Source organism: Parasteatoda tepidariorum, chromosome 10 (assembly GCF_043381705.1).
Source record: "Parasteatoda tepidariorum isolate YZ-2023 chromosome 10, CAS_Ptep_4.0, whole genome shotgun sequence".
In the NCBI taxonomy this organism is placed as follows: Eukaryota; Metazoa; Arthropoda; class Arachnida; order Araneae; family Theridiidae; genus Parasteatoda; species Parasteatoda tepidariorum.
The window spans coordinates 79,664,446-79,690,269 of NC_092213.1; the positions used below are offsets into that span (position 1 = coordinate 79,664,446).

The 25,824-nt window shown below is 31.5% G+C and overlaps 1 protein-coding gene across 1 annotated transcript in view; it reads right to left on the reverse strand.

The window, feature by feature from the left end:
• Positions 1-384: 384 nt before the first annotated feature.
• LOC107443277 (retinal homeobox protein Rx-B-like) overlaps positions 385-25,824 on the reverse strand; it is a 45,799-nt gene continuing 20,359 nt past the window's right edge. The window contains exons 4-6 of the mRNA XM_071187036.1: positions 6,222-6,448; positions 2,411-2,584; positions 385-1,918 (exon numbers count right to left, since the gene is read on the reverse strand). Of these exons, the coding sequence (XP_071043137.1) occupies positions 1,409-1,918; positions 2,411-2,584; positions 6,222-6,448 (911 nt within the window). The 3' untranslated portion in view covers positions 385-1,408. The remainder of the gene's footprint in view (positions 1,919-2,410; positions 2,585-6,221; positions 6,449-25,824) is intronic.

Sequence of the window (25,824 nt, forward strand, 5' to 3'; positions counted from 1 at the left end):
ACAAAAACAATGTCGATCTAAGTAATAATCGCCAACTTGGCCAGATTTCAGAAAGTCGCCAAGGGGTGGACTATTCTAGGGTTTTACAAAATTATAATGTTTTTTTTTTTTTTNTTTTTTTTTTTTTTTTTTTCTTTTTTTTTTTGAAAACATGTGGGGCAAAAGGCAGTGCTAGATAACGCAGAGTTGTCTGGATTTGATATTACGTTAATATCTTTACGATATCATAACTAGATTTTGTACTCTTATTTTAATATATGATTTGTAAATCTTATTTTGTTGGTGAATTTTATCGCTCAAATGCTGAAGTCGCTCGAATCTTGTTAGTGTGGACAATATTTGGAATAAAGTAAACCACAAATATACTTGTCTTTTAGGACTTAATTCTTTATTTGATTGAATCTTGTAAGACTTAATGCTTTATTTTACAATTTTTGACTCGGATTATCAACATTCTTTTTACAAGCAATATGTAAAGTCTTCTTTCACTCGTTCAGGACATCGATCACTCGATTCGATTTTCAAAGTGATCATGTGGCCCATGATCACGCGGGCATGATCTCAATTCAGCACTCGGGTATTACATCTGATATTAATACGTACGCTTTAGTACGTGAAGTCCCTGACTAAATTATTAAGCGCCCTATAAGATCTTATGCAACTTCTTAATTATCATGTGATACTGTACAACATTATTGTTTTTACGCAGCTGAAACCGGTTTGCACTTGTTTACGTTCGTGTATCAATGGGTTAACAATTGTAATGTGACACGATAAAAATAAATACAAATAGGAAGTATATAAAAAATCTTCCGTATAAAAACCCATTACACGTATGTTTAAATGTAAAAGTATTGCCTATAAACTCGTGTACTCGTGCAAACATGTAGTTCATAAAAAACTACAGTGCGTCTAATAATTTGGTCTAATTATTATAACATACTAATATAATACCTGATATAATAGCTATTCTACATTTATATAATATATTGTCTAATTTATCCGATTGTTGAATTAATATTATACATCGTCTAATTGAACCAATTGATACACGAACGTCAACAAGTGCAAACCGGTTTCAGGCATGTAAAAACAATAAAGCTGTATAGTATCACCTGATGATTAAGATTCTACATAGAATTTTATAGTTCGTCTAATAATTTGGCGAGGGACTGCATACTCTCGGAGTGAAGTGCCTTTTTTTTCCTTCTTGAACGAATGAAACATTTGTGAAGGAAAATGAAAAAAATTGTTCATTTAATGTAATTAGTTGTCTGGGACAATAAGTCTTGAGTCATCGAGTTCTCTCAGTTTTTTCAGTTCTCCACGAATTTCGAATTTTAGTCAGACTGAACAAAAACTACCAAAACAATCTTAACATTTTTAACGAGAATTTTAATGAGGTTTCCTATGTCACGTGTCTTTTACTAAGAACCTGCAGATGTTCTTTCGCTTTGTGTCTTAGTGCGGCAATACTGGAACTTCTTGGATCACAAATTGTTTTCTGGTGGTCATCTCCTCCCAGATCCTCGTTGTCCACCGACAAATTCAGCGGGGACGACTTCATTTTGCTGGTCATTTCGTTCGTCATGTGATTTGTGGAGAGATTAGCCGGAGTCAGATAACTAGGGTACACAGTATGGAGTTGGAATCCGGGCAGACCGGGCAGTCGAAGACCCAGAAGTGAAGGCGTCAGCCAGGGATCGAACAGAAGTGGAGAGTTCGATCCCAAATGATTTCCCACTGACGTCACAGACGAGAGGGCGGTTCCGCTGACGGAACTCGGACCAATTGGGGACTGAGATCTAGATCCTGAGCCGAGAAGACTGGAGCTGACGTGGCCAAGACCTCTCAGTGCGTTTTGATTTTCGAGTTTTTCTTGCCGTCGCCATTTTGCTCTTCTGTTCTGAAACCAAACCTGAGAAATAAACAAATTGAAATCAGTAAACATGAACAATTTCTGACCTACAAACTAATGACTGAGTTGTTTACCGAGAATGTCGACTTTCACCAGTGAATGTCAACAATCACATAGTCGCTCTGGTAAATGTCCAAAATATTTGCTATATCCGATTTGATATTAATTTATTAGGTGACATTATTATATTTATTCGATATTTTAACATCGACTGAGAATAGATCAGGAGAATCATCAGTATTCTCAGTACCAGTGAAATGCATGCTGGGCAATGGCACTTGACCTTAAAAAAACATATACGAGGGTTATAAATTAAATAGTGGCAACTTAACCTTGAAACTCACAAAAGGGCGCGCATGCGTAAATAGGGTATGGGTGCGGTGAGGTGGCGCTGTTGTCGATGTGTAGAGTGCAAAAAACAGTCGATTTGCTTAGAAGGGTAGTTGTTGCGTGGCGTTAAAGTGAGGAGTTTCGTTTCCCTGATGGATCNACTGACGTCACAGACGAGAGGGCGGTTCCGCTGACGGAACTCGGACCAATTGGGGACTGAGATCTAGATCCTGAGCCGAGAAGACTGGAGCTGACGTGGCCAAGACCTCTCAGTGCGTTTTGATTTTCGAGTTTTTCTTGCCGTCGCCATTTTGCTCTTCTGTTCTGAAACCAAACCTGAGAAATAAACAAATTGAAATCAGTAAACATGAACAATTTCTGACCTACAAACTAATGACTGAGTTGTTTACCGAGAATGTCGACTTTCACCAGTGAATGTCAACAATCACATAGTCGCTCTGGTAAATGTCCAAAATATTTGCTATATCCGATTTGATATTAATTTATTAGGTGACATTATTATATTTATTCGATATTTTAATATCGACTGAGAATAGATCAGGAGAATCATCAGTATTCACAGTACCGGTGAAATGCATGCTGGGCAATGGCACTTGACCTTAAAAAAACATATATGTAGAGCATACCGGGCAGTGGCACTTGACCTTAAAAAAAAAAAAATATGTAAAGTATACCGGGCAGTGGCACTTGACCTTAAAAAAACATATATGTAGAGCATACCGGGCAGTGGCACTTGACCTTAAAAAACATATATGTAGAGCATACCGGGCAGTGGCACCTGATCTTAAAAAAACATATATGTAGAGCATACCGGGCAGTGGCACCTGATCTTAAAAAAGCATATATGTAGAGCATACCGGGCAGTGGCACTTNGTCGGTGTTGATATGTAGAGCATACCGGGCAGTGGCACTTGACCTTAACAAACATATATGTAGAGCATACCGGGCAGTGGCACTTGACCTTAAAAAAACATATATGTAGAGCATACCGGGCAGTGGCATTTGACCTTAAAAAACATATATGTAGAGCATACCGGGCAGTGGCACTTGACCTTAAAAAAACACCGATGTAAAGCATACCGGGCTGTGGCATTGAACCTTAAACACACAATTCCTTGTCTTATAATATGTATAGGTATTGGTAAATTTTGAGAAATGAAGTAAAATGCAAGTGGAAAAAAATAACGAAATTTAAAAATATATACATAGATAATCTAATAATATTGTCGAACACTGAATAAATTATGAAAAAGGTGCCCAATTAATAAAAATTGGCTGTAATCAAAATAAATTAAAATAAAAGAAAACAGTGTTCAATTGCAGTATTTATTGAAAACAGTATTCAAAAGAAAACAGGTTTAACAGTGATAAATTTTTACTAATGAAAAAAAAAGAAAATTCAGAGTTAATAAGTATGAATTTGCATAAAGTTAGGGAAGAAAAATTTATCATAAATTTCTATAGTTTGTGAAGAAGTAACATCAAACTTCACCGATTTTGAACTTCAACTATCACGACGATGAAAAAAATAAATAAAGCTGATCTTAAAACTTTACGAACACAAAACTATCTATAAAAGTTCAATAATATCAACGATCAATAAAGAAATATACTTTCCGGATAATCATTACCAGTTGCTTTTCACTATCATTTCAATAGGTTCATCTTGTTTTATTCCTTTTCAGCTTATGCACACTCTAATTCAGAATTAAACTAGACGAATACAAATATCGGATATAAATTGAAACCATTATTAATAAAACGCTTAATGGGATCTAAGCAAGTGACGTAGTGCGGGTATATCGATCCTGATTGGTTGTTGAAACCTGGCATTTGTTTAGGTTAGTAACTGTTTTTTTACATTCTATTTCGGGTTAGCCTATCCTGCCAAGTATCCATTCTCTTAAAATTCACATTCTATATTCTTTCACAAAGATTTAAATTCTTTCACTATATATTTCTTACATGACACAAATATGGGCACTAAGTCATGTAGAACATGAGCAAGCTAACAAAGCAAGGTAAAACAACGTTTAAGAGCACAAAAAATATATGAAATGCAAGACATAAATGCATTTCATATATTTTTTGTGCTCTTAAACGTTGTTTTACCTGATGAAGGTTGCCCTTTGAGCATCCGAAACAGCTGCCNTAAGGTAAAACAACGTTTAAGAGCACAAAAAATATATGAAATGCAAGACATAAATGTATTTCATACATTTTTTGTGCTCTTAAACGTTGTTTTACCTGATGAAGGTTGCCCTTTGAGCATCCGAAACAGCTGCCTGCATTTCATATATTTTTTGTGCTCTTAAACGTTGTTTTACCTTACTTTGCATTTCAGCACAAAGGTAGCCCTTATGTGTATTTATGAGCAAGTTAATTATGCATCGAAGTTGCCAGGTACACAAAACAAAAATATATCACGGTTACAATGAAATATATAAACAAATAATAAATCTAATTTACCTATAAACGTAGACAAGAAAAATTTTTATTTCAACAAATTCACTGTGTGATATGACATCTTTAATTAACTTGACATTAATTATCATTCTAATTAGTGTGGCGAAACTTAGCTCAACTTTAACATGCCATTACGGTCTGCTATAGCTGACGACATAGGTCACATGACTGGGTATCTGTAATCTTATTCTTGAAGTGCAAGCATCCAATTAATATTTTTAGATTATATAATTATTTAATTACAAAATAATTCGTAAATTATTCAAAATAGTTAGTGCATTTGGTTAAAATATGCACAATTGCTTATGAGCTTTCCTCAGCTTAATAAAGAAAAAAGGATTTAAAAAAAAATGAGAACGAAACGAAGAAAATTAATAAGTTTAATTAACTGCGCATAAGCTGCAAGTATATGGAATTCATAAAATAAGTTGAAATATTGAGAAAACGTGGAAAATAATAAAGATTAAAGAAAAGAGAAAAATTATTGAAATAAAACTATTAAAATAAAACTTATGAATTTTTTTATGTATCTTAAAGTGAAAAAAACTTATTAAAAATCCGGAAAACAAAATAAAGAAATAAAGATATAATTTCTTCATCAGCTCACACGATTATATCCTCAAAAAAAAAAAAGAGTGCTTTCTAATATTGTATCAATAGAGCCAAAGCAAAATATATCAATACAATAGTGTGACGAGCACTCAAAAAAGAAATTTTTTTAAAAAAATAAAATAGAACACATTAATTAAAAACTACATATGAAATAAAACTTAAATTAGTTTTTAATTTAGTTTTCAGTTTAGTTTTTAATTAAGGTGTTCCATTTTCCTTTTCAAAAATATTTTTGAGTGCTCCTCACACTATTGTACTGATATATTTTGCTTTGGCTATATTGCTACAATATTAAAAAGCACTCTTTTTTTTTGAGGATATAATCGTGTGAGATGATGAAGAAATTACATCTTTTTTTTTCTTTTTTTTGTTTTCCGGATTTTTAATAAGTTTTTTTCTCTTTAAGATACATGAAAAAATGTATAAGTTTTATTTTAATGACTTTTCTTCTCCTCTTTTCTTTAATCTTTATTATTTTCCACGTTTTCTCAATATTTAAACTTATATATTATCAATATTTTAACTTAATATTTCTCAACATATTAGCATATATATTAAGAAGTTGAATTACAAAGGGTTGAGTGAGCATCGGGTTTTTCGTAAATGAAAAATTTACAATGAAACAAAGTTTGTAGAGGACGCTACATCGATGTAGAAATCCTTCATGGCAAACTTTCAGTCCCGTACTTACAGAAGCAATTTAAAAATTTGTATTCAGGTAAACTATGAAGTTCCAAATGCTGAAATAATATTTTCAACATGTAAACAAATTATGACTTCCCCATTGCGTGATTTTCAGCATTCAAGACTTCATGGTAACTTACTTTTCCTCAAATCTTTAAAAAAAGAAGAAGAAAAGAAGAGAGAGAGTTACCTGCACCCTGACTTCGGGTAGGTTGACTTTGACAGCCAGCTCTTCTCTGCTGTAAACATCGGGGTAGTGAGATCGTTCGAAAGCTCGTTCCAATTCGTGTAGCTGGTATGTGGTGAAGGTGGTGCGATTCCTTCTGTGTTTCTTTCTCATGTTGCCCGATCGATCACCACTCGAACACAGGTTGGTGTCTTCACTTCGCATCCAATCATCGTGCGATTCTGGACAATCTGCAGAGGATTAAAAAAAAAAGTGTTTTTTAATTATCTCCCAAGAAATAACCCAATAAATGAAATGGTTACTTTATGTAGTATTAGTAGTTCATTTTCATCGCACTGTAGCTTTACAATGGGCTATTTTATAACCGTCGTTGAACAGCCGAATCAGCTCTGAGTTTACGACTACCAACTCTGTAGCCCTGTAACTTGAAACACAATCCAGAACTTCTGGATCAAGTATTGGGAGAAATTTAAGGACTTTTTGATGGAACTGACCCGCAATTGCGTTAGCCCAATGGCAAGGGGACACTAACGCATGTCCGTCCTCTTGGTCCATGAACACAACCATGATCCGTCTACCAATGAGGATATTTTAAGCCAGCACTGTGGTCGGTGAGAGCCGGGTGCGGATTTCGTACCGACCAGCCATCGCTGGGATTCGATCCCGGTTCATCTTATTGGAAGGCGAAAGCTCTATCCCCTGAGCCACCACGGCTCAAAATAAAATCATTGAAAGTAACAAAAGATGGGCATTTCTGTTATGTCCAGGATGAAAAGGTCGTCACAGACTGAACCAAACTGATGTATAGACGATATATTTAGATAATATTCTTTGAAAACGACCATCATGCCATGTGAAAGCGTAATAAACTTTAGCCCCATGGTCCGCCCTATAAACGGGTGTGACATATAGTGTGGCAGAAGTCGAATTCTTGGCCATAGATGGCGCCACTGAAGAACAAGAAACGCACACTCTGCCTTAAAATTGCTCGGTTTCACCAAGCAAACTTGCCCGTGTGGCAAGTGGCATTAGAACCAACCAACCAGCCTCATGGCTTCAATGGTGCATCGGTAATACAACAGCATAAATCGTACGGATAACCAGAGCTTGGAGTGATCGATTTGTATGAATGAAATTGTCTACAAATGTTTGTCGGTGTTGCATCGCTCTTACTCCTTTTGTCCGCAATGGTAGTTCATTAATATACATATTAAATCAATCAACATATTGAAAATTAAAGATCTTCAATTCTCAAAAATTTTATAATCTTGTCAAGTAATATTCAATTGCAAAAGATTTATTATCGCTTGAAACCAAAGCACTTTAGAATTAATTTAGCAAAAAAGAATTTATTCTATAGCGACTTTTGATTTACGAGATCTTTTCAATAACATTCCCTTTTCTAAACTAAAAGATGTTTTTTTGAATTATTACTATGGTTATAAAAATACCATTAATTACGATTTTGATTCTAATAAAAAAATTAATAAATTTTAAGTTAAAAATATAAAGATTTTCCAAAACCATAAAATCACGTTAAGATGGTTTAATCGGTTATGTGAAATAAGGTGACAAACAAAACTATAATAAAAACGTATCAGTAAGATATTAGTAATAATGAAGAAAAAAAGGAAAGGCAATTTCATTATTCAATACTTATGCAATCATGACATTCAATGCAAGCTTCAATATTTGCCAAAATAAATACAATCTCCCATAAAATTAATAAACAAGTTTCAATTTTAATTTATTTGAGGAAGTATTCTATATACAGTAGAAATGCAATCTCCAATGAAATGAATGCTATTAACAAGTTTTAGTATTAATTCATTTAATGAAACATTCCACCAGCGGTCGGAAAAACTACATTATTTTTGTAGTTTACTACAACTGTTTTCTTAAGAAATGCAGATAACTACACCTACTTTTTTTTTAAATGTAGTGATAACAAACTACTTTAGAATTGTAGGGACTACTTGATTATTTTAAGGAAGAAACCAATTTACACAGTTGGAGAAATTAATTTACACATTATGTTCATAATGTTCTTGAACAAAAAAATGGCTAACATTAAACAAGAAGAATTATTTAGATATATTTATTCGTGTTTACATGAGCCACTTTGCTGTTCTAACATTTTTTTTTTCAAATTTGCTTCTTTAATTAAAATTTTTTCTGCCCTTCACGACAGCGAATATTTAATTGTTGTTCTAAAATTTCTTTTTTCAAATTTGTTCATTTAATTCAACTTTTTCTGCCCTTCACGACAGCGAATATATAATTGTTGTTCTAAAATTTCTTTTTTCAAATTTGTTCATTTAATTCAACTTTTTCTGCCCTTCACGACAGCGAATATTCAATTGTTCTAAAATTTCTTTTTTCAAATTTGTTCCTCTAATTAAACTTTTTCTGCCCTTCACGACAGCGAATATTTAATTGTTGTTCCAAAATTTCTTTTTTCAAATTTGTTCATTTAACCTGCAACATTTTATGCCCTTCACGACAGCGAATATTGAATTCAAGAGATACTAGGAAATGATCAAATACTTGCAATTGGGTATAATATAGCCTACGTCACAGGTTGTGTTGTTCCTACTAAATTTAACCAATGAACGGCATTTTCTGCGAGCCTAACTTCAAGCCACAAATAAACAAACGAAGTGTTCGATCGTTTAAATAGCTGCTCGCCAGATTTTATTGCATTATAAAGAAAAGTTATTGAAACTAAATACAACTAAATAAACAACAACAACTAAAACAAATAACAACAACTACTAATAACAATAACTAAATAAACAACAAATAAATTCCATTCGTTTAGCATTGCGTCATATATTGTTCCTACTAAATCGAAGTAGTTGTGTTTTTTTCATATTATACCCAATTCCGTTAGGTGTTTAATCCTCTTTTATTTCTTATAAGAAATGAAGCACATCGAAAATATGTTTCCTTCTCTTGAAATATCATCAGTGTTTCACGAGCCTACATTCACATGTGAAAGTAAAAGTAAATGCATGTGACTTTTCAGATTATGAAAATGTGAACATATACAAAGACTCATATTTAACTTTTTTCATTTGCCGGAGATAATTTGGGATAGTAAACTGATGACAAATTAAATATTTTTTACACGCAAAAAAATTAAAACTTCAACTTAAAACTTGTGTATTATGTTTTGTTTTAGTTCCTTGTATTTATTAATGAAATAAAAAAATATGTTGATTTTCTTGCATTTTTTTTTTCCTTCAAAAAAATAGGTAAGAGAAACCGGTTAAAAAGGTAACACACTACACTACAAACTACTAAATAAAAAAAATAATAAATAGAAAAATAGCGAATACAGTAGTTTCATTACCGTTTCTTCCGACTACTGCATGCNTGTTTATTTTTATCTTGTGATTGTTCTGATGTTGTCTTTGGTTCCGTAAAAATGTAGGAACGCTATTCCTCGTTCCCACACTTTAAAGGGATAATACACCAAAAAGCTGATAATAAAAAAAATGAAAAAAATAAAAAAAAATAAAATAATGAAAAATAAATAAAAAAAATTGCAAAAAATTAAAAAAAAATCAAAAGAGGGAGGGAGAGGTGGTATTGAAGGTGAACTTACCAGTGGGGTAAAAGGGCATTATTCCCTGTCACGTGATATGGGGGGTGTGGGGCTTCTTGACGAACTAGTCTTTTTCTTTTCTTTTTTGTTGCAATAACGCTTATCTTTCTTTCGTTCAAAAATAAACATTTATTTAACATGTCTATTCTTATGTGAAAATGTTCAATTCAAAAATTAGAAAAAATAATTTATACATATTTGCATAATTATACTTTTAAGATTTAAAAATAAATTCATATTTAATCGGAAACAAATAAAAAACAGACAAACTAATAAAAAAATGAATATTAAAAGATCATTAAAGAAAAACAATTAAAATAAAAACTACTCATAATTCTTTCAAAAATTCATATCTCTTTATAAGTTTTAGTAACTAGCTTTTTATGCGCATGAATAACAATCATTACTTTATTGCAAAAACTTGCCTTTTTCATAAGTTACGTTTTTATTTTTTTGTTTGTTAGTAAGCATTTTAGCTTGTACATAGATTGCCGGCTTCAATTTCTTTCTTTCTGCATTTCTAAAATTTTTTTTTAAAGCTTTTTTAATCAGTAAAATTGCTTGATGAAATTTTTTGCTTCAGGTTTTTTTTTTTTTTTTTAACTACAGCAACAACAAAAAAAACAAACTTATACTTCTTTAAACTATTTACGAAAAAGATGAAAAGCCAATTCCCTTCTTGTACAGGATTATTCTCTTAATAATTACCAAAAACCAAATTTAAATCTGTTTTAATGAATTCAAATTCCATATTATTAATCCTTAAAAGGCAAAAAAAAAATTATTAAATACAATGTTCTTTTTTTTCTGTCTCCAAATGAAAATCTATTGGGACTTGTTAAGCATATCCGGAGAAAATCTTAAAAGAAAAATTACTCAATTAAAAAACGAAAACTGATTATATGATTATTAAAAAAAAAAAGGTAACCGAGTAATAGTCATTTTTTATCAGCTTATTTCCCTTCTTAGGATGATTTTCCCTAATTATTCCCTCTTTTTTTCTAAACCTTGAAAGGATTAATGTATTTAATGTAATTTACGGGGAAGTTCGTTAATTAATTGCTCTGTAATTTTCAATTGGACATTATAGAAAGAAAAAAAGAATTGTTCAATGAAGACGAGATCTTTTTCCCATGTGATATGCTTTCCAGCATTTCCTGAGCTCTTTTCAATATTTATGTTTGAAAAAAATAATGCAAATTACAAACATGCATTAAGCACAAATTTAAAAAAATTCAATAAACTTTCTGTTTTATTTATGTCAAAAAGTTCTGTAATTTGTTCTTCGTATATCATTTCGTATTTTTCTCTAATAAATTTTAGTTCGACTATAAAAATTTCATTTTCAAAGAAGTAAAAAAAAAAACTCTTTTAAATAATTTTTTTTTTAAACGCAGCTTATCTAAACGCAAAATTATAATTCATGAAGAATACCATAAATCGTAAGGAATTATCATGAAATACACCCATGGTGCAACCGACTGCACCAAAATTTGGTAAAAGACACAAAACTTTGACGATAACTGTAAACTGAACGATATTTGTTTACGATGCCATGTTTTCTTTGCAACTCAGTCTCGTTGAATCGGGACGACTATGCTGTTTCAAGTATCAACTTATTTACAGTCGCTGGTGTAATTATCAGACGCACTATAAGATTCTATGTAAAATCTTAATTATCAGTTGATACTACACAGCTTTATTGATTTTACACGACTGTTTGCATTTGTTTACGTTAGTGTATCAATTGGTTAAGTCAGTCGATATATAATATAACACTAGTCTAACACTAAGTCTTCAACACTAAGTCTATGGAAAAAATTCCGCGCCTCTTAAATTGACCTTAAATAGAAATGATAGCTACATAGAGGTGGACTTTCCTGGAGCCTTCACTGTAATAACAATACATTAATAAATTTTGAAGTAAATATACATTGATAAGAATATCTCTTAACGAATCTCTTAACGAAATTTTTATTTCAAAGTAAAATAACGCAATACAAGAATAAGGAATTAAGTTTTTCTGATAGCGAATTTCAACATTTATAATTTTTTTATAACCATATTTAGCTTATTTTGTTCATTTTCTCTTACGCAAACACCGAGAACAAATTTACGAAAGTACAGCTCACTTTTACGTAGTAGTAGGAAAAACTGCATTATTTTTGTAGTTTACGACAACTACAATTACGCTGTTACAAAAGCAGTTAACTACAACTTTCTTTTATTAAATGCAGTGACTACAAATTACTTTGGAATCGTAGTAACTACTTCACTACTTTAAAGGAGGCGGACTTTGCTGGAGAACTTAATTTACACCCCTGTTTTATTTGTATTCTTGTAAATATTTATTTATCTATGCCTTCTAGTTAAAAGTTGGTAGTTCTATAATTTTAACCCTGTTTTTAATGCCAGTGGTTGGAAAAACAGGGCCTGATTATCGCCTAGGCCCAATAGGCACGGGCCTAGGGCCCACACTTTTTGGGGGCCTCAAAAATTAGCAAAAAGTCCACAATATTACTTTTTCTGAAGAAAAAAAAATTAATGAACGAAACAGTTTATCTAAATAAAAAAATGTTTTATTTAAAATCTTCCTTATATTGTGATAAACCAAACTCTTGTAAACATTGCACTAATCAAATTCGAAAGTAGAGCTAAATTTTAATTGGTGAAATTTTTACTCCAACGGCTTAAGCAACTGCAACGAGATTGCATATTCGGATAGTCTCTTATAATAAATGATTTGTAGTGTCAACAAGAACTACATAAAAGCTTATTCTTAACAAATATGTAAAGCTGTAGATGGAAGGCTACAATCTTCAAACTAATTCAGCTAATCAGTGACTTTTAGCAAAAATCACCGATTTCAATTGTTTGTGGTCACCAAACTATTTTTATTTTCATACAACATTGTTTTGATGTTTTATATTTCTCTTTAATATTCAGATGCGTAAACTTTATCTTAGAAAAATAATCTTCAATTGTCTGCTTTCAAAAGTTTTTAGAATGTTTCTCTTGAATCATGCAGTTCAATAGATTCTTTTATTGTTAGGACTACTCTTCAGAAATTTAATTTCAAAATATTTCGTTAGGGGCCCGGAAAATTTTGTGGCCTTGGGCCTGAATTCGTCTTGATCGGTCCCTGTGGAAAAAATACATTATTTTTGTAGCTTACTACAACTACTTTGTTACAAATGAAGCTAACTGCAACTACTTTCTTTTTTTAAATGTAGTGACTACGAACTACTTTGGAATTGTAGTAACTACTTCACTACTTTAAAGCAGACGAACTCTGCTGGAGAACTTAATTTACACCCATGTTCAAAATGGTTTTGAGTAAGAAATAGGCTTACATTAAATATAAGGGAATAATTAAGAAGCATTCATTTATGTTTACTTGTGTCACTTTGTTATTCCAAAGCCTTTTTTTTTTTTAAATTTGTTCATTTAACCTTCAACTTTTTCGACAATGAATATTTAATTTGAGAAATACAAAATTATCAAATAATTGCAATTTTTTAATTGTTCTTTTATTTCCTCTAAGAAAACAACTACATCGAAAATGCTTTCCTTCACTTTAAAATAACATTAATGTTTCACGAGTGTACGTTCGCATGTGTGACTGAAGTGGTTAATTATCTATATTTCGGAATGGCTGATTTAGGTATTAATTATACGTGATTTTAAATACATAATTTCTGTTAACGCTCAGTTACAGCTACATTGTCATTTTAATTGCCTACCTAGATGGAGCTGCGAAGATTTGTACCCATCTAATTCGAAAAATTAGTTGTGTTACAACCGTAATTCTTTTCGAAACTAACATTAAAAGAGAGTTGCCAGAAATAGCTTATAAACTACTGTTTTTTTTTTTTTTTTTTNTTTTTTTTTTTTTTTTTTTTTTTTTTTTTTTTTTTTTTTTTTGTATCGCACTACTCGCTACACTAGCTTTTCAAAAGTAGCAGACCTTACAACAAACTACGAAAAAAAATAGCGACTACAGTAGTTTCACTACTTTATTTTATTTTGTTATATAACCGTCGTTGAATATCCGACGTAATTTTTTGGGTTTACGACTAGTAATGTTCAACTCCGTAACCTTGTCATTTTGAACCCAATCCAGAAGACAAGGAAACTCCTGGATCAGTACCTCCAGAGGTATCATTTGTTATGGGAACATGGCGACTCGATGCATTTAACTTGCATCAATCACCACTTACTACACGGGGAGTCTTCGATCGGCGGGGATCGAACCCACGACGTCTTGGACATGTCCCGTTTCACTGCTTCCGACCGCTGTTTTTGCGCTTATGTCCAGTGTAAAAGTATGCTTAAATTTCGACATTCGTAGTTGACCTAGAAATTCAATTGTTTGACTTAAAACCTAATTCTAAAACTAGTTTTGATAAAGCTATGAATATTTTCAGTTTAATTTAAGTTAAATATTTTAAAAATAAATAATAGTCTTCGTTTGGTTAATATGTTCACAATTGCCCAGTGGTTTGAAGTAAAACACGACAAGTCGTGTAATTAGTATAGTCGCTACCTTTGTTTGTAGTTTGTAAATTAGTGTGTTACTTTTTTAAAAAGTAGTTCAGTGAGTAGTGTGTTACAAAGAAACAGTAGTTTGCAGCGATTCCTGGCAGCTACTTTTTACCAGGGTCCGATCAAGACAAATTCAGGCCCAAGGCCCACAAAATTTTCCGTCCCCTAACAAATTATTTTGAAATTAAATTTCTGAAGAGTAGTCCTAACAATAAAAAGAATCTATTAAACTGCATGATTCTAGAGAAACATTCTAAAAAAAATTGAAAAGCAGACAATTGAAGATTATTTTTCTAAGATAAAGTTTAGACATCTGAATATTAAAGCAAAATATACAATGTTGTGTGAAAATAAAAATAGTTTGGTCACCACAAACAAGTGAAATCAGTGATTTTTGCTAATGTCACTGATTAACTGAATTATTTTAAAGATTGTAGCCTTCCATCTACAGTTTTACATATTTGTTAAGAATAAGCTTTTAGTTTTTGTTAAAATTAATAATTTATAAGAGACTTTGCGAATATGCATTCTCGTTGCATTTGCTTAAGCCGTTGGAGTAAAATTTGCACCAATTAAAATTCAGCTGCACTTTCGAATTTGAAAAGTGTAATGTTTACACGAGTTTGGTTTGTCACAATATAATTTTTAAAAAATGCCTTTTTGGAGAAAAACTGTTTCTTTCAGTATTAAAAAAAAAGTAATATTTTGGACTTTTTACTAATTTTTGAGGCCCCACAGAAAGTATGGGTCCTAGGCCCGTGCCTATTGGGCCTAGGCAATAATCAGGCCCTGCTTTTTACGTTAGTTTAGTATATGAAAAGGGTTTTAACGCAATTAAATTTTTGAATTTGATGGATGCAAATCTTCGCGGATCTGTTAATGGGCGCAATTTAAAATGCCCCTATGACTGTGAGTTAACAAGTATTAAGAGCGTCATGTATAAATAATATTTAGGCTAGACTTGGTGAATAATCTCTTTGGTCACGTGTGAATGTAGGCTCGTGAAACACTGATGATATTTCAAGAGAAGGAAACATACTTTCGATGTGCTTCATTTCTTATAAGAAATAAAAGAGGATCAATCACCTAATGAAATTGCAAGTATTTGATTATTTCCTAGTATCTCTTAAATTAAACATTCGCTGTCCTGAAGGGCATAAAGAGTTTAACTAAATGAACAAATTTGAAGGAAAAAACTGTTATAGAATAACAAAGAGGCTCATGTTAACACGAATAAATATATCTAAATAATTCTTCTTGTTTAATGTTAGACAATTTTTTTATTCAAGAACATTGTGAACATAATGTGCAATTTAATTTCATCAACTGTGTAAATTTGTTTCCCCAGCAAAGTTAGGCTCCTTAAAATAATCAAGTAGTCCTTACAATTCTAAAGTAGTTAGTTATCACTACATTTTTTAAAAAAAAAGTAGTTGTAGTGTATACTACATTTCTTAGTAGTTGTAGTAAACTACAAAAGTAATGCGGTTTTTCCGACCGCTGGTGGAATGTTTCATTAAATGAATTAATATTAAAACTTGTTAATATCATTCATTTCATTGGAGATTCCATTTCTACTGTGTAGAACATTTTCTCAAATGAATTAAAATTGAAACTTGTTAATTAATTTTATTGGAGATTGTATTTATTTTGGCGAATATTGAAGCTTGCATTGAATGTAACGATTGCGTAAGTATTGAACATTGAAATTGTCTTACCTTTTTTTTTTCTTCATTATTACTGATATCTTATGTTTTTATTATAGTTTTGTTTGTTTACATTTTAATTACAGTTTTGTTTTTATCATAGTAGTTGCAGTTAACTACATTTGTAACAAAGTATATGCAATGAACAAGAAATATGATGTAGTTTTTCAGACCACTCCAAATTGGCTTAATAAACTTTATTTATCGCCAAGAGAAACTCGATCACTTAGGATTCCATAACCCTACTCCCCCCCTCCCCCCATCTCTTTTATTGAGGGAAAAAACATACGTCTATAAAGCAAACGTCACCATGATATTACACTCATCCCCTCTATGCATGTAAAAAAACGGATGTTCTCTTCAGAATCTTTTATCCATGGTAAGCCTGTACCGTCAAGAAAAAAGGGGTCCTCTTGTCAATAATCCGCTGCACGTGAATACCCCCCCGCCCAATTAGCATAAGGCATCCCGCACACCCCTTTGCCTGTCCTCTATTGTATAGGAGGGTAATAAGATCTGCATCGCATTGTTGACATTGTGTGTGTATCGGTGGTAATAAGATTTTGCCGGGAGGAGGCTTGAAATTTCGTAGGCGGAAAAGTTTTGATGCGTCTAGGGGAATCATTATAAATGCAATGACAAGAAACATTTTCTCCCGTTTTGTCTTCCGGATATGAAACCGGATTAGATACGCGCTCTTCTCTAAAGCGAGGTTAATGTTGTTAAATGGAATAAAATTATTTATTCACTTTTAATAGCAGTATTTAATTTTCATTTGTAACTCTATACACAGTCCCTGGCCAAATTATTAGACGCACTATAAGATTCTATGTAAAATCTTAATTATCAGGTGATACTATACAGCTTTATTGTTTTTACACGACTTTTTGCACTTTTTTACGCTCGTGGATCAATTGGATATATCAGACGATTTATAATATAAATTTGGCGATTTGATAAATTAGAAGATATATTAATCATAGAATATTTATTATATCAAGCATATGAATTACGGATTAGATGCGCTCTTCTCTAAAGCGAGGTTAATGTTGTTAAATGGAATAAAATTATTTATTCCCTTTTTATTTATTATTTAATTTTCATTTGTAACTCTATATACTGTCCGGCCAAACTATTAGACACACTATAAGATTCTATCTAAAATCTTAATTATCAGGTGATACTATACAACTTTATTGTTTTTACACGACTGTTTGCACTTGTTTACGTTCGTGGATCAATTAGTCAAATCAGACGATATATAAGACCTATTGAAACTTAGAGCTATAAGCGATAAGCAGAGAGCTCGCCCACTTAACTATACTCAATACTAAAAGCAGACGATAAAATTACAAGACCTTTTTAGAACAAGAAAGTTGTTGGTTTTTTTAGAGATCAGTTTTTGTTTTGTTTTGGAATTTGAGTTTTCATATAACCCGTTACAAGTTTTTCTAGTTGGTTTTATAAGATTTAACTATCCCGTTACGGGTACTTTATATTTGTTACTGTATTTGTTGTGGTGTGAAAGAAATGTTTTTTTAATAAAACAAAGAACTGCTTCTTAATATAGCTTGATACGTTACACTGCACTGTAGTTTTTTAATAATTGGATGATTTGCACGAGTTTATAGGCAATACTTTAATAGTTAAACATACATGTACTGGGTTTTCATTCGGGAAATTTTTTATATACTTATATACTTCCTATTTGTATATATTTTTAACGTATTGCGTTACAATGTTAACCCATTGATACACGAACGTAAACAAGTGCAAACCGGTTTCATCTGAGTAAAAACAATACAGCTGTATAGTATCACCTTATAATTATAATTTTACATGGAATATTGTAGTGCATCTAATAATATGGCCAGAGACTGTATTCTATTTAATAACATTATATAATTTCTAACTATATATAAAAATCTAAAAATGGCATCGCAGTTTTCCATTGTTGTCGGTGCATTTTTACTGGTCGGAAAATCACATGGTAGGATCCAGTTTTCCCACATTAATTTTCATATAGGTTTGGTTACCATCAGCACAAAATTGATACAAATCATAAAGGTATTGTTTTCCTATAAATATTTTGGCATCCCTCATTTAAAGGTATTACTGTTATTAGTAAGATTTCTGTTTTGTTTGTTTTCTAAATCAAGAGTTTAAGAGGATTGTTATTATTATTATTATTATAATAGCGTAATTCTACGTGACATTTCAAGATAAAGTTATTTAAATTAGTGTCTGACAGGGCTGGATTACCCATTATACCAGACTGGGCCCCCAATGATTAGGGGCCCCCTTAAAAAAATTTTTTGAAAATAAATTTATAAAATCGAAATCAAAATAATATTTTTAAAAACCACGTTTTTGTAGTGGAGAATAATAATTAAAATATAAAAATTTGAAAAACGAAAAACGTGGGGAGCATGAAATACATAAAAGTAACAGTATGTGTGCTCATGAGAATATGTGTATGTATATCTGCAATAGTATCTGAATGTGGATGTGCATGTGGAATATGTTTGTGTATATGCGTGTGTATGTGGATGTATATGTGTATGCGGCTGAAGATGTGTTAAAATATGTGTATACGTACTGTTATGTATTTCATNTGTTTCCGTTTTTAAAAGCGCTATATGTTGAGCCACCTCATGTGACATATGCCATGTGACATTTTTAGCTGCAATCATTGGTCGATTTTCTAACGTTGCCATTCGGCTTATGAGGCTTTTTTTTGGTGCCGTGTAAGAGAAATATATATATAGATATGTATGAAAAATGATTACTCAAATTCGAAATTCACTCACCGTAATATCGTATTAGAAATTGTTTATTTTATTTTATTTTTTATTCTTTTTTAAGATAAAATAATGCTGAATTTCGTAGCAATAGTCACTGAAAAGGCGATCGAGAAAGGAAATAGACTTACAATCTGTGCAGATTGTACGAATTAAAAATTGAAGACTCAAATTTGCAATTTAAAATTTTCAAAATTTTTTATTTTTTTAAGAAAAAAGAAGTTCAGTGTGTTCAGAAACTATCTCGCGGGGAGCAGATTTTTCACCAATTTATGCTAAAAAAAAATTTAAAAAAATTAAAAAAAACTTCGCTAGGAGTACAGAAAAGTCTCCCAATAGTCCCCTTTTCCTGAAAATAGTTGCTTTATTAGCTTTTTCAGGCAAAAAAAAAATTGCCACAGTCGCCTCATGTCAAAAATAGTTGCAAATAGTTGCATTTTAGTCGCCTGTGGCAAACATGAGGTGGGTCGTCTTAGAGGTTACCTTCATTGGCTTCAAAACATTTAATGGTCTCTCCTAAAGGTTTTCCTCAGCACTAAGTCTATGGAAAAAATTCCGTGCCTCTTAAATTGACCTTAAATAGAAATGGCAGCTACATAGAGGTGGACTTTACTGGAGGCTTCACTGTAATAGTAATAATATATTAATAAATTATGAAGTAAATATAACTTGTTAAGAATATCTCTTAACGAAATTTTATTTCAAAGTAAAATAACCAAATTCAAGAATGAGGAATTATGTTTTTCTGATAACGAATTTCAACATTTATAATTTTTTTTATAACCATATTTAGCTTATTTTGTTCATTTTCTCTTATGCAAACACCAAGAACATATTTACAAAAGTCAAGCTCACTTTTACGCAGTAGTCGGAAAAATTATTTTTGTAGTTTACTACAACTACAATTACGTTGTTACAAATGTAGTTAACTACAACTACTTTCTTTTTTGAAATGTAGTGACTACAAACTACTTTGGAATTGCAGTAACTACTTCACTATTTATGGAGACGAACTTTGCTGGAGAACTTAATTTGCACCCCTGTTCAAAATAGTTTTGAATAAGAAATAGGCTTACATTAAATATAAGGAAATAATTAAGAGGCATTCATTCATATTTACTTGTGTCACTTTGTTTGAAATCATTCCAATGCCTTTTTTTTAAAAGAAACTTGTTCATTTAACATTCAACTTTTTCGACAATGAATATTTAATTTGAGAAATGCAAAATTATCAAATACTTGCAATTTTTTAATTGTTCTTTCATTTCCTCTAAGAAAATAACTACATCAAAAATACTTTCTTTTACTTTGAAATAACATCAATGCTTCACGAGTGAAGTACATTCGCATGCGAAAGTGTGACTCAAGTGATTAATGATCTATATTTCGGAATGGCTGGTTTAGGTATTAATTATACGTGATTTTAAATACATAATTTCTTTTAACGCTCAGTTACAGCTACATCGTCATATTAATTGCCTCTAAAGATGGAACTGCGAAGATTTGTACCCATCTAATGCGAAAAACTAGTTACGTTACAACCGTAATTCTTTTCGAAATTAACATTAAAAGTAGTTGCCAAAAATAATTTATAAACTACTGTTTTTTTTTTCTTTTCTTTTTTTTTGTATCGTATTACTCGCTACACTAGTTTTTTCAAAAGTAGCAGACCTTACAAAAAAACTATGATGGAAAAACAGTATATCCGACGTAATTTTTTGGTTTACGATTACTAATGTTCAACTTCGTAGCCTTGTCATTTTGAATTCAATCCTGAAGACAAGGAAACTCCTGGATCAGTACCCCCAGAGATATGATTTGTTATGGGAAATATGGAGACTCGATGCATTTAACTTGCATCAATCACCATTTACTACACGGGGTGCCTTCGGTCGGTGGGGATCGAACCCACGACGTCTTGGACATGTCCCGTTTCACTGCTTGTAGAGTCCTACTTCCGACCACTGCTTTTACGCTTATGTCCAGCGTAAAAGTATGCTGACATTTCGGCCAGTATAGTTGCCGCAATGGACCTAGAAATTCAACTGTCTGACATAAAACTTAATTCTAAAACTAGTGTTGATAAAGCTTATGAAACTTTTTGGCCGGGATAGCCTGGTCGGTAGGGCGCTGCGTCCGAGAGTTCGTGGGTACGAACCCCGCCGGCCGAAGACTCCCCGTGTAGTAAAGTGACTGATGCATGTTAAATCTGTCGAGTCGCAAAAGTTCTATATGTTCCCATAGCAAATTAATACCTCTGGGGGCACTGGATTGGAGATCGATCGTTCTCTGATTCAGGTCAAAATTACGATCTGTGGATGAATGAATGGATGTATGAATAGGTCCACCCTGTAAAACGGGTGTGACGTATGGTGTGGCAGAAGTCGAATTCTTGACCACAGATGGCGCCACTGAAAAACAAGAAACGCTCACTCGAATTTGCGAACACAACGAATTTGCTCGGTTTCACCAAGCAGGCTTGCCCGTGTGGCAACTAGCATTAGAAACAACAACAACACTAATTTTTAGTCTAATTTACGTTAAATATTTTAAAAATAAATAACAGTCATCTTTTGGTTATTATGTTCACAATTGCCCAGTGGTTTGAAGTATCGCGCGACAAGTCGTGTGATAGTCGCTACTCTTTTTTTAGTAGTTTGTAAAGTAGTGTGTTACTTTTTTGAAGAGTAGTGTGTTACAAAGAAACAGTAGTTTGTAGCGATTCCTGGCAGCTACTTTTAACGTTAGTTTAGTATACGAACAGGGTTTTAACGCAACTAAATTTTCGAATTGAATGGGTGCAAATCTTCTCAGGTCTGTCAATGGGTGCAGTTGAAAATGCCCCTATGACTGTGAGTTATCAAGTATTAAGAGAGTCCTGTATTAATAATATTTAAGCTAGACATTGTGAATAACAGATAATTTATCTCTTTGGTCAAATGTGAATGTAGGCTCGTGAAACACTGATGACATTTCAAAAGAAGGAAACATAGTTTCGATGTTCTTAATTTCTTATGACAAATATAAAGATAATTAAACATATAACGTAGAGGTGCACAACCTTTTTGAGTGAAGGGCCACTTACACAGCAGGTTGGCTAACGAAGGGCAGCACATGTATTTAGACATGTTAATGACAAATGTAGTAATGTTTATTTAAACATTAGCGTTCCATTTTCTTATCAATAAACTTAGTAATATCAATAACTTAGTAGTGTTCCATTAGTAGAATTCATTCAAAAATAAAAAAACTTATACTTTTTTTTTAACAAAAAAAACTTGCTATTTTTATCATTTGAACAATAGATTTTTCAAAATAAATAAACATTGAAGAAAAGAAATGATTTTTTTTATCATATCATGCAATACGAAAATTCATTTTAGAATTAAATTCTAATAAATAAAAAAAACTGCAATGCCCACAGAATGAAAGTAGGAAAAAGTTTAGTCATACTTAAGTATTATAAATTCAAATTAAATATTTTAATTGAAGAAAATTTACAGGTTTTAAACAAAAGCCTAAAATAAAAAACTGTGATAGTTCAAAATAAAATTCAATGCTTATTTTGTAATGTACTTTATTATTTTATTTTATTAATTATTATAGATTTTTTTACATTGTAAACATTTTCCTTTTTTTTATCGAAAAAGATCATTTACGCAACAAAAAATTGAAAACTAAACTACACACAGTGAGCAGTTTAAAAATTCACGTTTTCCGACATTTTATGAATTTCTGAAGTTGAAATAACATTGCATTTAAATTAGGGAGGGATGTAACGAGTATTTGGCCATTCTGTGAAAAATTCAGTTGGTTGAATAATCAGTCAAATATTCGGCAGAATATGTTTTAGAAACGTATTTTTCTAAGTTTTTTTTTATTTTTGAATTTTTATAGATATTACTTTTTTTTAAAATTATAATCAGAGAAGTCAATTTTGTCATTTTTTCGATACTTTGAGAATTGAGAAGGATTTTTTTCCATTTTTTGCTGCTTTCATTATAAACAGAGCATTTTAACAGAACGTCTCATACTATTATTTTATTATCACTCTTTCCCTGTACTGTAACATAAAAAAGTGTGATTTTCAGTATTAAAGTTTTGTTTCAGGAACTAAGAAAAATTTGTTTTTTTTGTTTTTCTTTTTTTAGGCATTTTTATTATAACTCAGAATTTTTTTTAAAAATAAAGTTACTAATAAAGTTTTTTTTATAGCAATTTTTTTTCTTCTAAAATTATGGCAATGAGAAAAATTTAAATTGGGATTTTCGGCATAAGTTTTTCATTTAAAAAATTTAGAACATTTTTTCTATCTTTTTATTTTCTTCAAATAAAAAAAAACTTTTTTTAGACGTTTTCATTATAACGCAGTAATTTTTAATAGCATTTCTGATGACTGATTTTCAAAAATTAAGATTGATTTTTATGTTTTCTGTTTCGCTTTTCGACATTTTCAAAAACGTTCTTGATTGACGTTCGTCTTGATTGACAAAAACGTTCTTTTTAGAGTTAATTTATGAATACGTTTTTCCAGGAAATATTATTCTGAGCATTAAAATTTTAGTTTCAGTGTTGCTGCTAAAAGATTTTGCTATTTGGCCCCAAGTGTACGTCGCTCAGTCGATTTTTCCTTCTTTTTTTTTTTGCCGAATATTTGGTTTTTGACCAAATCAAAATTCATTACCACATTCGACCAAATCATATTCGTTGCGGAAATAAAAACGAAGGAAAAATAACTAGGATTTACGATAAAACTGTACCGAAATACCGTATCAGAAAGTGATTATTTAATTACGCGATTAACAAACACGTGTCGTAATAACATCATAGTTAAATAGCGGGATCGTCAAAATCGTGTGGAAAAGTATAGAAATAATTGGGGAAAAAAATATATTTATGCTGAACTCAGCACGAATAAAGCGTGTCAAATGCATGATTTATAATTTGCATGTCGTAATAGAATAATTGGAATTTTTTACAATCCGTGGGAATGCATAGCAATAACTGCCGAAAAAAAAGATAAAATTGCAAAAAAAAAAATTAAAAAAAAAAAAAATATCACTTAGATTTAAGATGAAATCGTCACAAATAAAGTGCACGAAAAGTGATTATTTAAATTTACGATCTGAAACTCGCGTCGTACTAAAAATTCGGGATTATCGAAATCACGTAGAAAAGCGGAAATAACTGTTTAAAAAAAAATCATTTACTATAAAATCGGCTTAAAGAAAGCGCGTTAAACGTACATTTACTAAAGAATCTGTTAAAATTGATTGTGTCGAAACGTGATGACTAAAAAGTGCGATTAAAAATTGCCATTTTTTAAATTTTTTTTATTGTGTTTAGAAGCTCCCGCGGGCCGCACTTCAGTAGTCGAAGGGCTGCAGGTTGTGCACCCCTAACCTAACGGAATTGCAAATATTTGATCATTTCCTAGTATCTCATAAATTAAATATGCGCCGTCGTGAAAGGCATAAAAAGTTTAATTAAATGACCAAATTTGAAAGAAATAATGTTTGCTCATGTAAACACGAATAAATATATCTAAATAATTCTTCTTGTTTAATGTTAGCCAATTTTTTATTCAGGAACATTATGAACATAATGTGTAAATTAATTTCTCCAACAGTGCAAATTAGTTTCCCCAGCAAAGTTAGGTTCCTTAAAATAGTCAAGTAGTCCCTACAATTCTAAAGTAGTTTGTTATTACATTTAAAAAAAGTAGGTGTAGTTAACTACATTTCTTAAGAAAGTAGTTTACTACAAACTACAAAAATAATGTGGTTTTTCCGACCGCTGGTGGAATATTTCATTAAATGTATTAATACTATAACTTGTTAATAGCATTCATTTCATTTAGAGATTACATTTCTACTGTATAGCACATTTCTTTAAATGAAATAAAATTGAAACTTGTTTATTAATGTTATGGGAGATTGTATTTATTTTGGTGAATATTGAAGCTTGCATTGAATGTAACGATTGCATAAGTATTGACTATTGAAATTGTCTTGCATTTTTTTTTTCTTCATTATTACTGATATCTTACGTTTATATTATAATTTTGTTTGTTTACATTTTAATTACAGTTTTGTTTTTATCATAGTAGTTGTAGTTAACTACATTTGTAACAAAGTAGTTGTGTATGCAGTAAACTACAAATATAATGTAGTTTTTCCGACCACTCCAAATTGGCTTAATAAACTTTATTTATCGCCAAGAGAAACTCGATCATTTAGGATTCCATAACCCTACTTTCCCTACCTCCCCCCCCCCATCTCTTTCATTGAGGGAAAAAACATACGTCTAAAAAGTAAACGTCACCATGATATTACACTCATCCCCTCTATGCATATAAAAAAACGGATGCTCTCTTCAGAATCTTTTATCCATGGTAAGCCTGTACCGTCAAATAAAAAACGGGGTCCTCTTGTCAATAATCCGCTGCACGTGAATACCCCCCCGCCCAATTAGCATAAGGCATCCCGCACACCCCTTTGCCTGTCCTCTATTGTATAGGAGGGTAATAAGATCTGCATCGCATTGTTGACATTGTGTGTGTATCGGTGGTAATAAGATTTTGCCGGGAGGAGGCTTGAAATTTCGTAGGCGGAAAAGTTTTGATGCGTCTAGGGGAATCATTATAAATGCAATGACAAGAAACATTTTCTCCCGTTTTGTCTTCCGGATATGAAACCGGATTAGATACGCGCTCTTCTCTAAAGCGAGGTTAATATTGTTAAATGGAATAAAATTATTTATTCCCTTTTAATAACAGTATTTAATTTTCATTTGTAATTCTATATACAGTCCCTGGCCAAATTATTAGACACACTATAAGATTCTATGTAAAATCTTAATTATCAGGTGATACTCTATACAGCTTTATTGTTTTCACGCGACTTTTTGCACTTTTTTACGCTCGTGGATCAATTGGATAAATC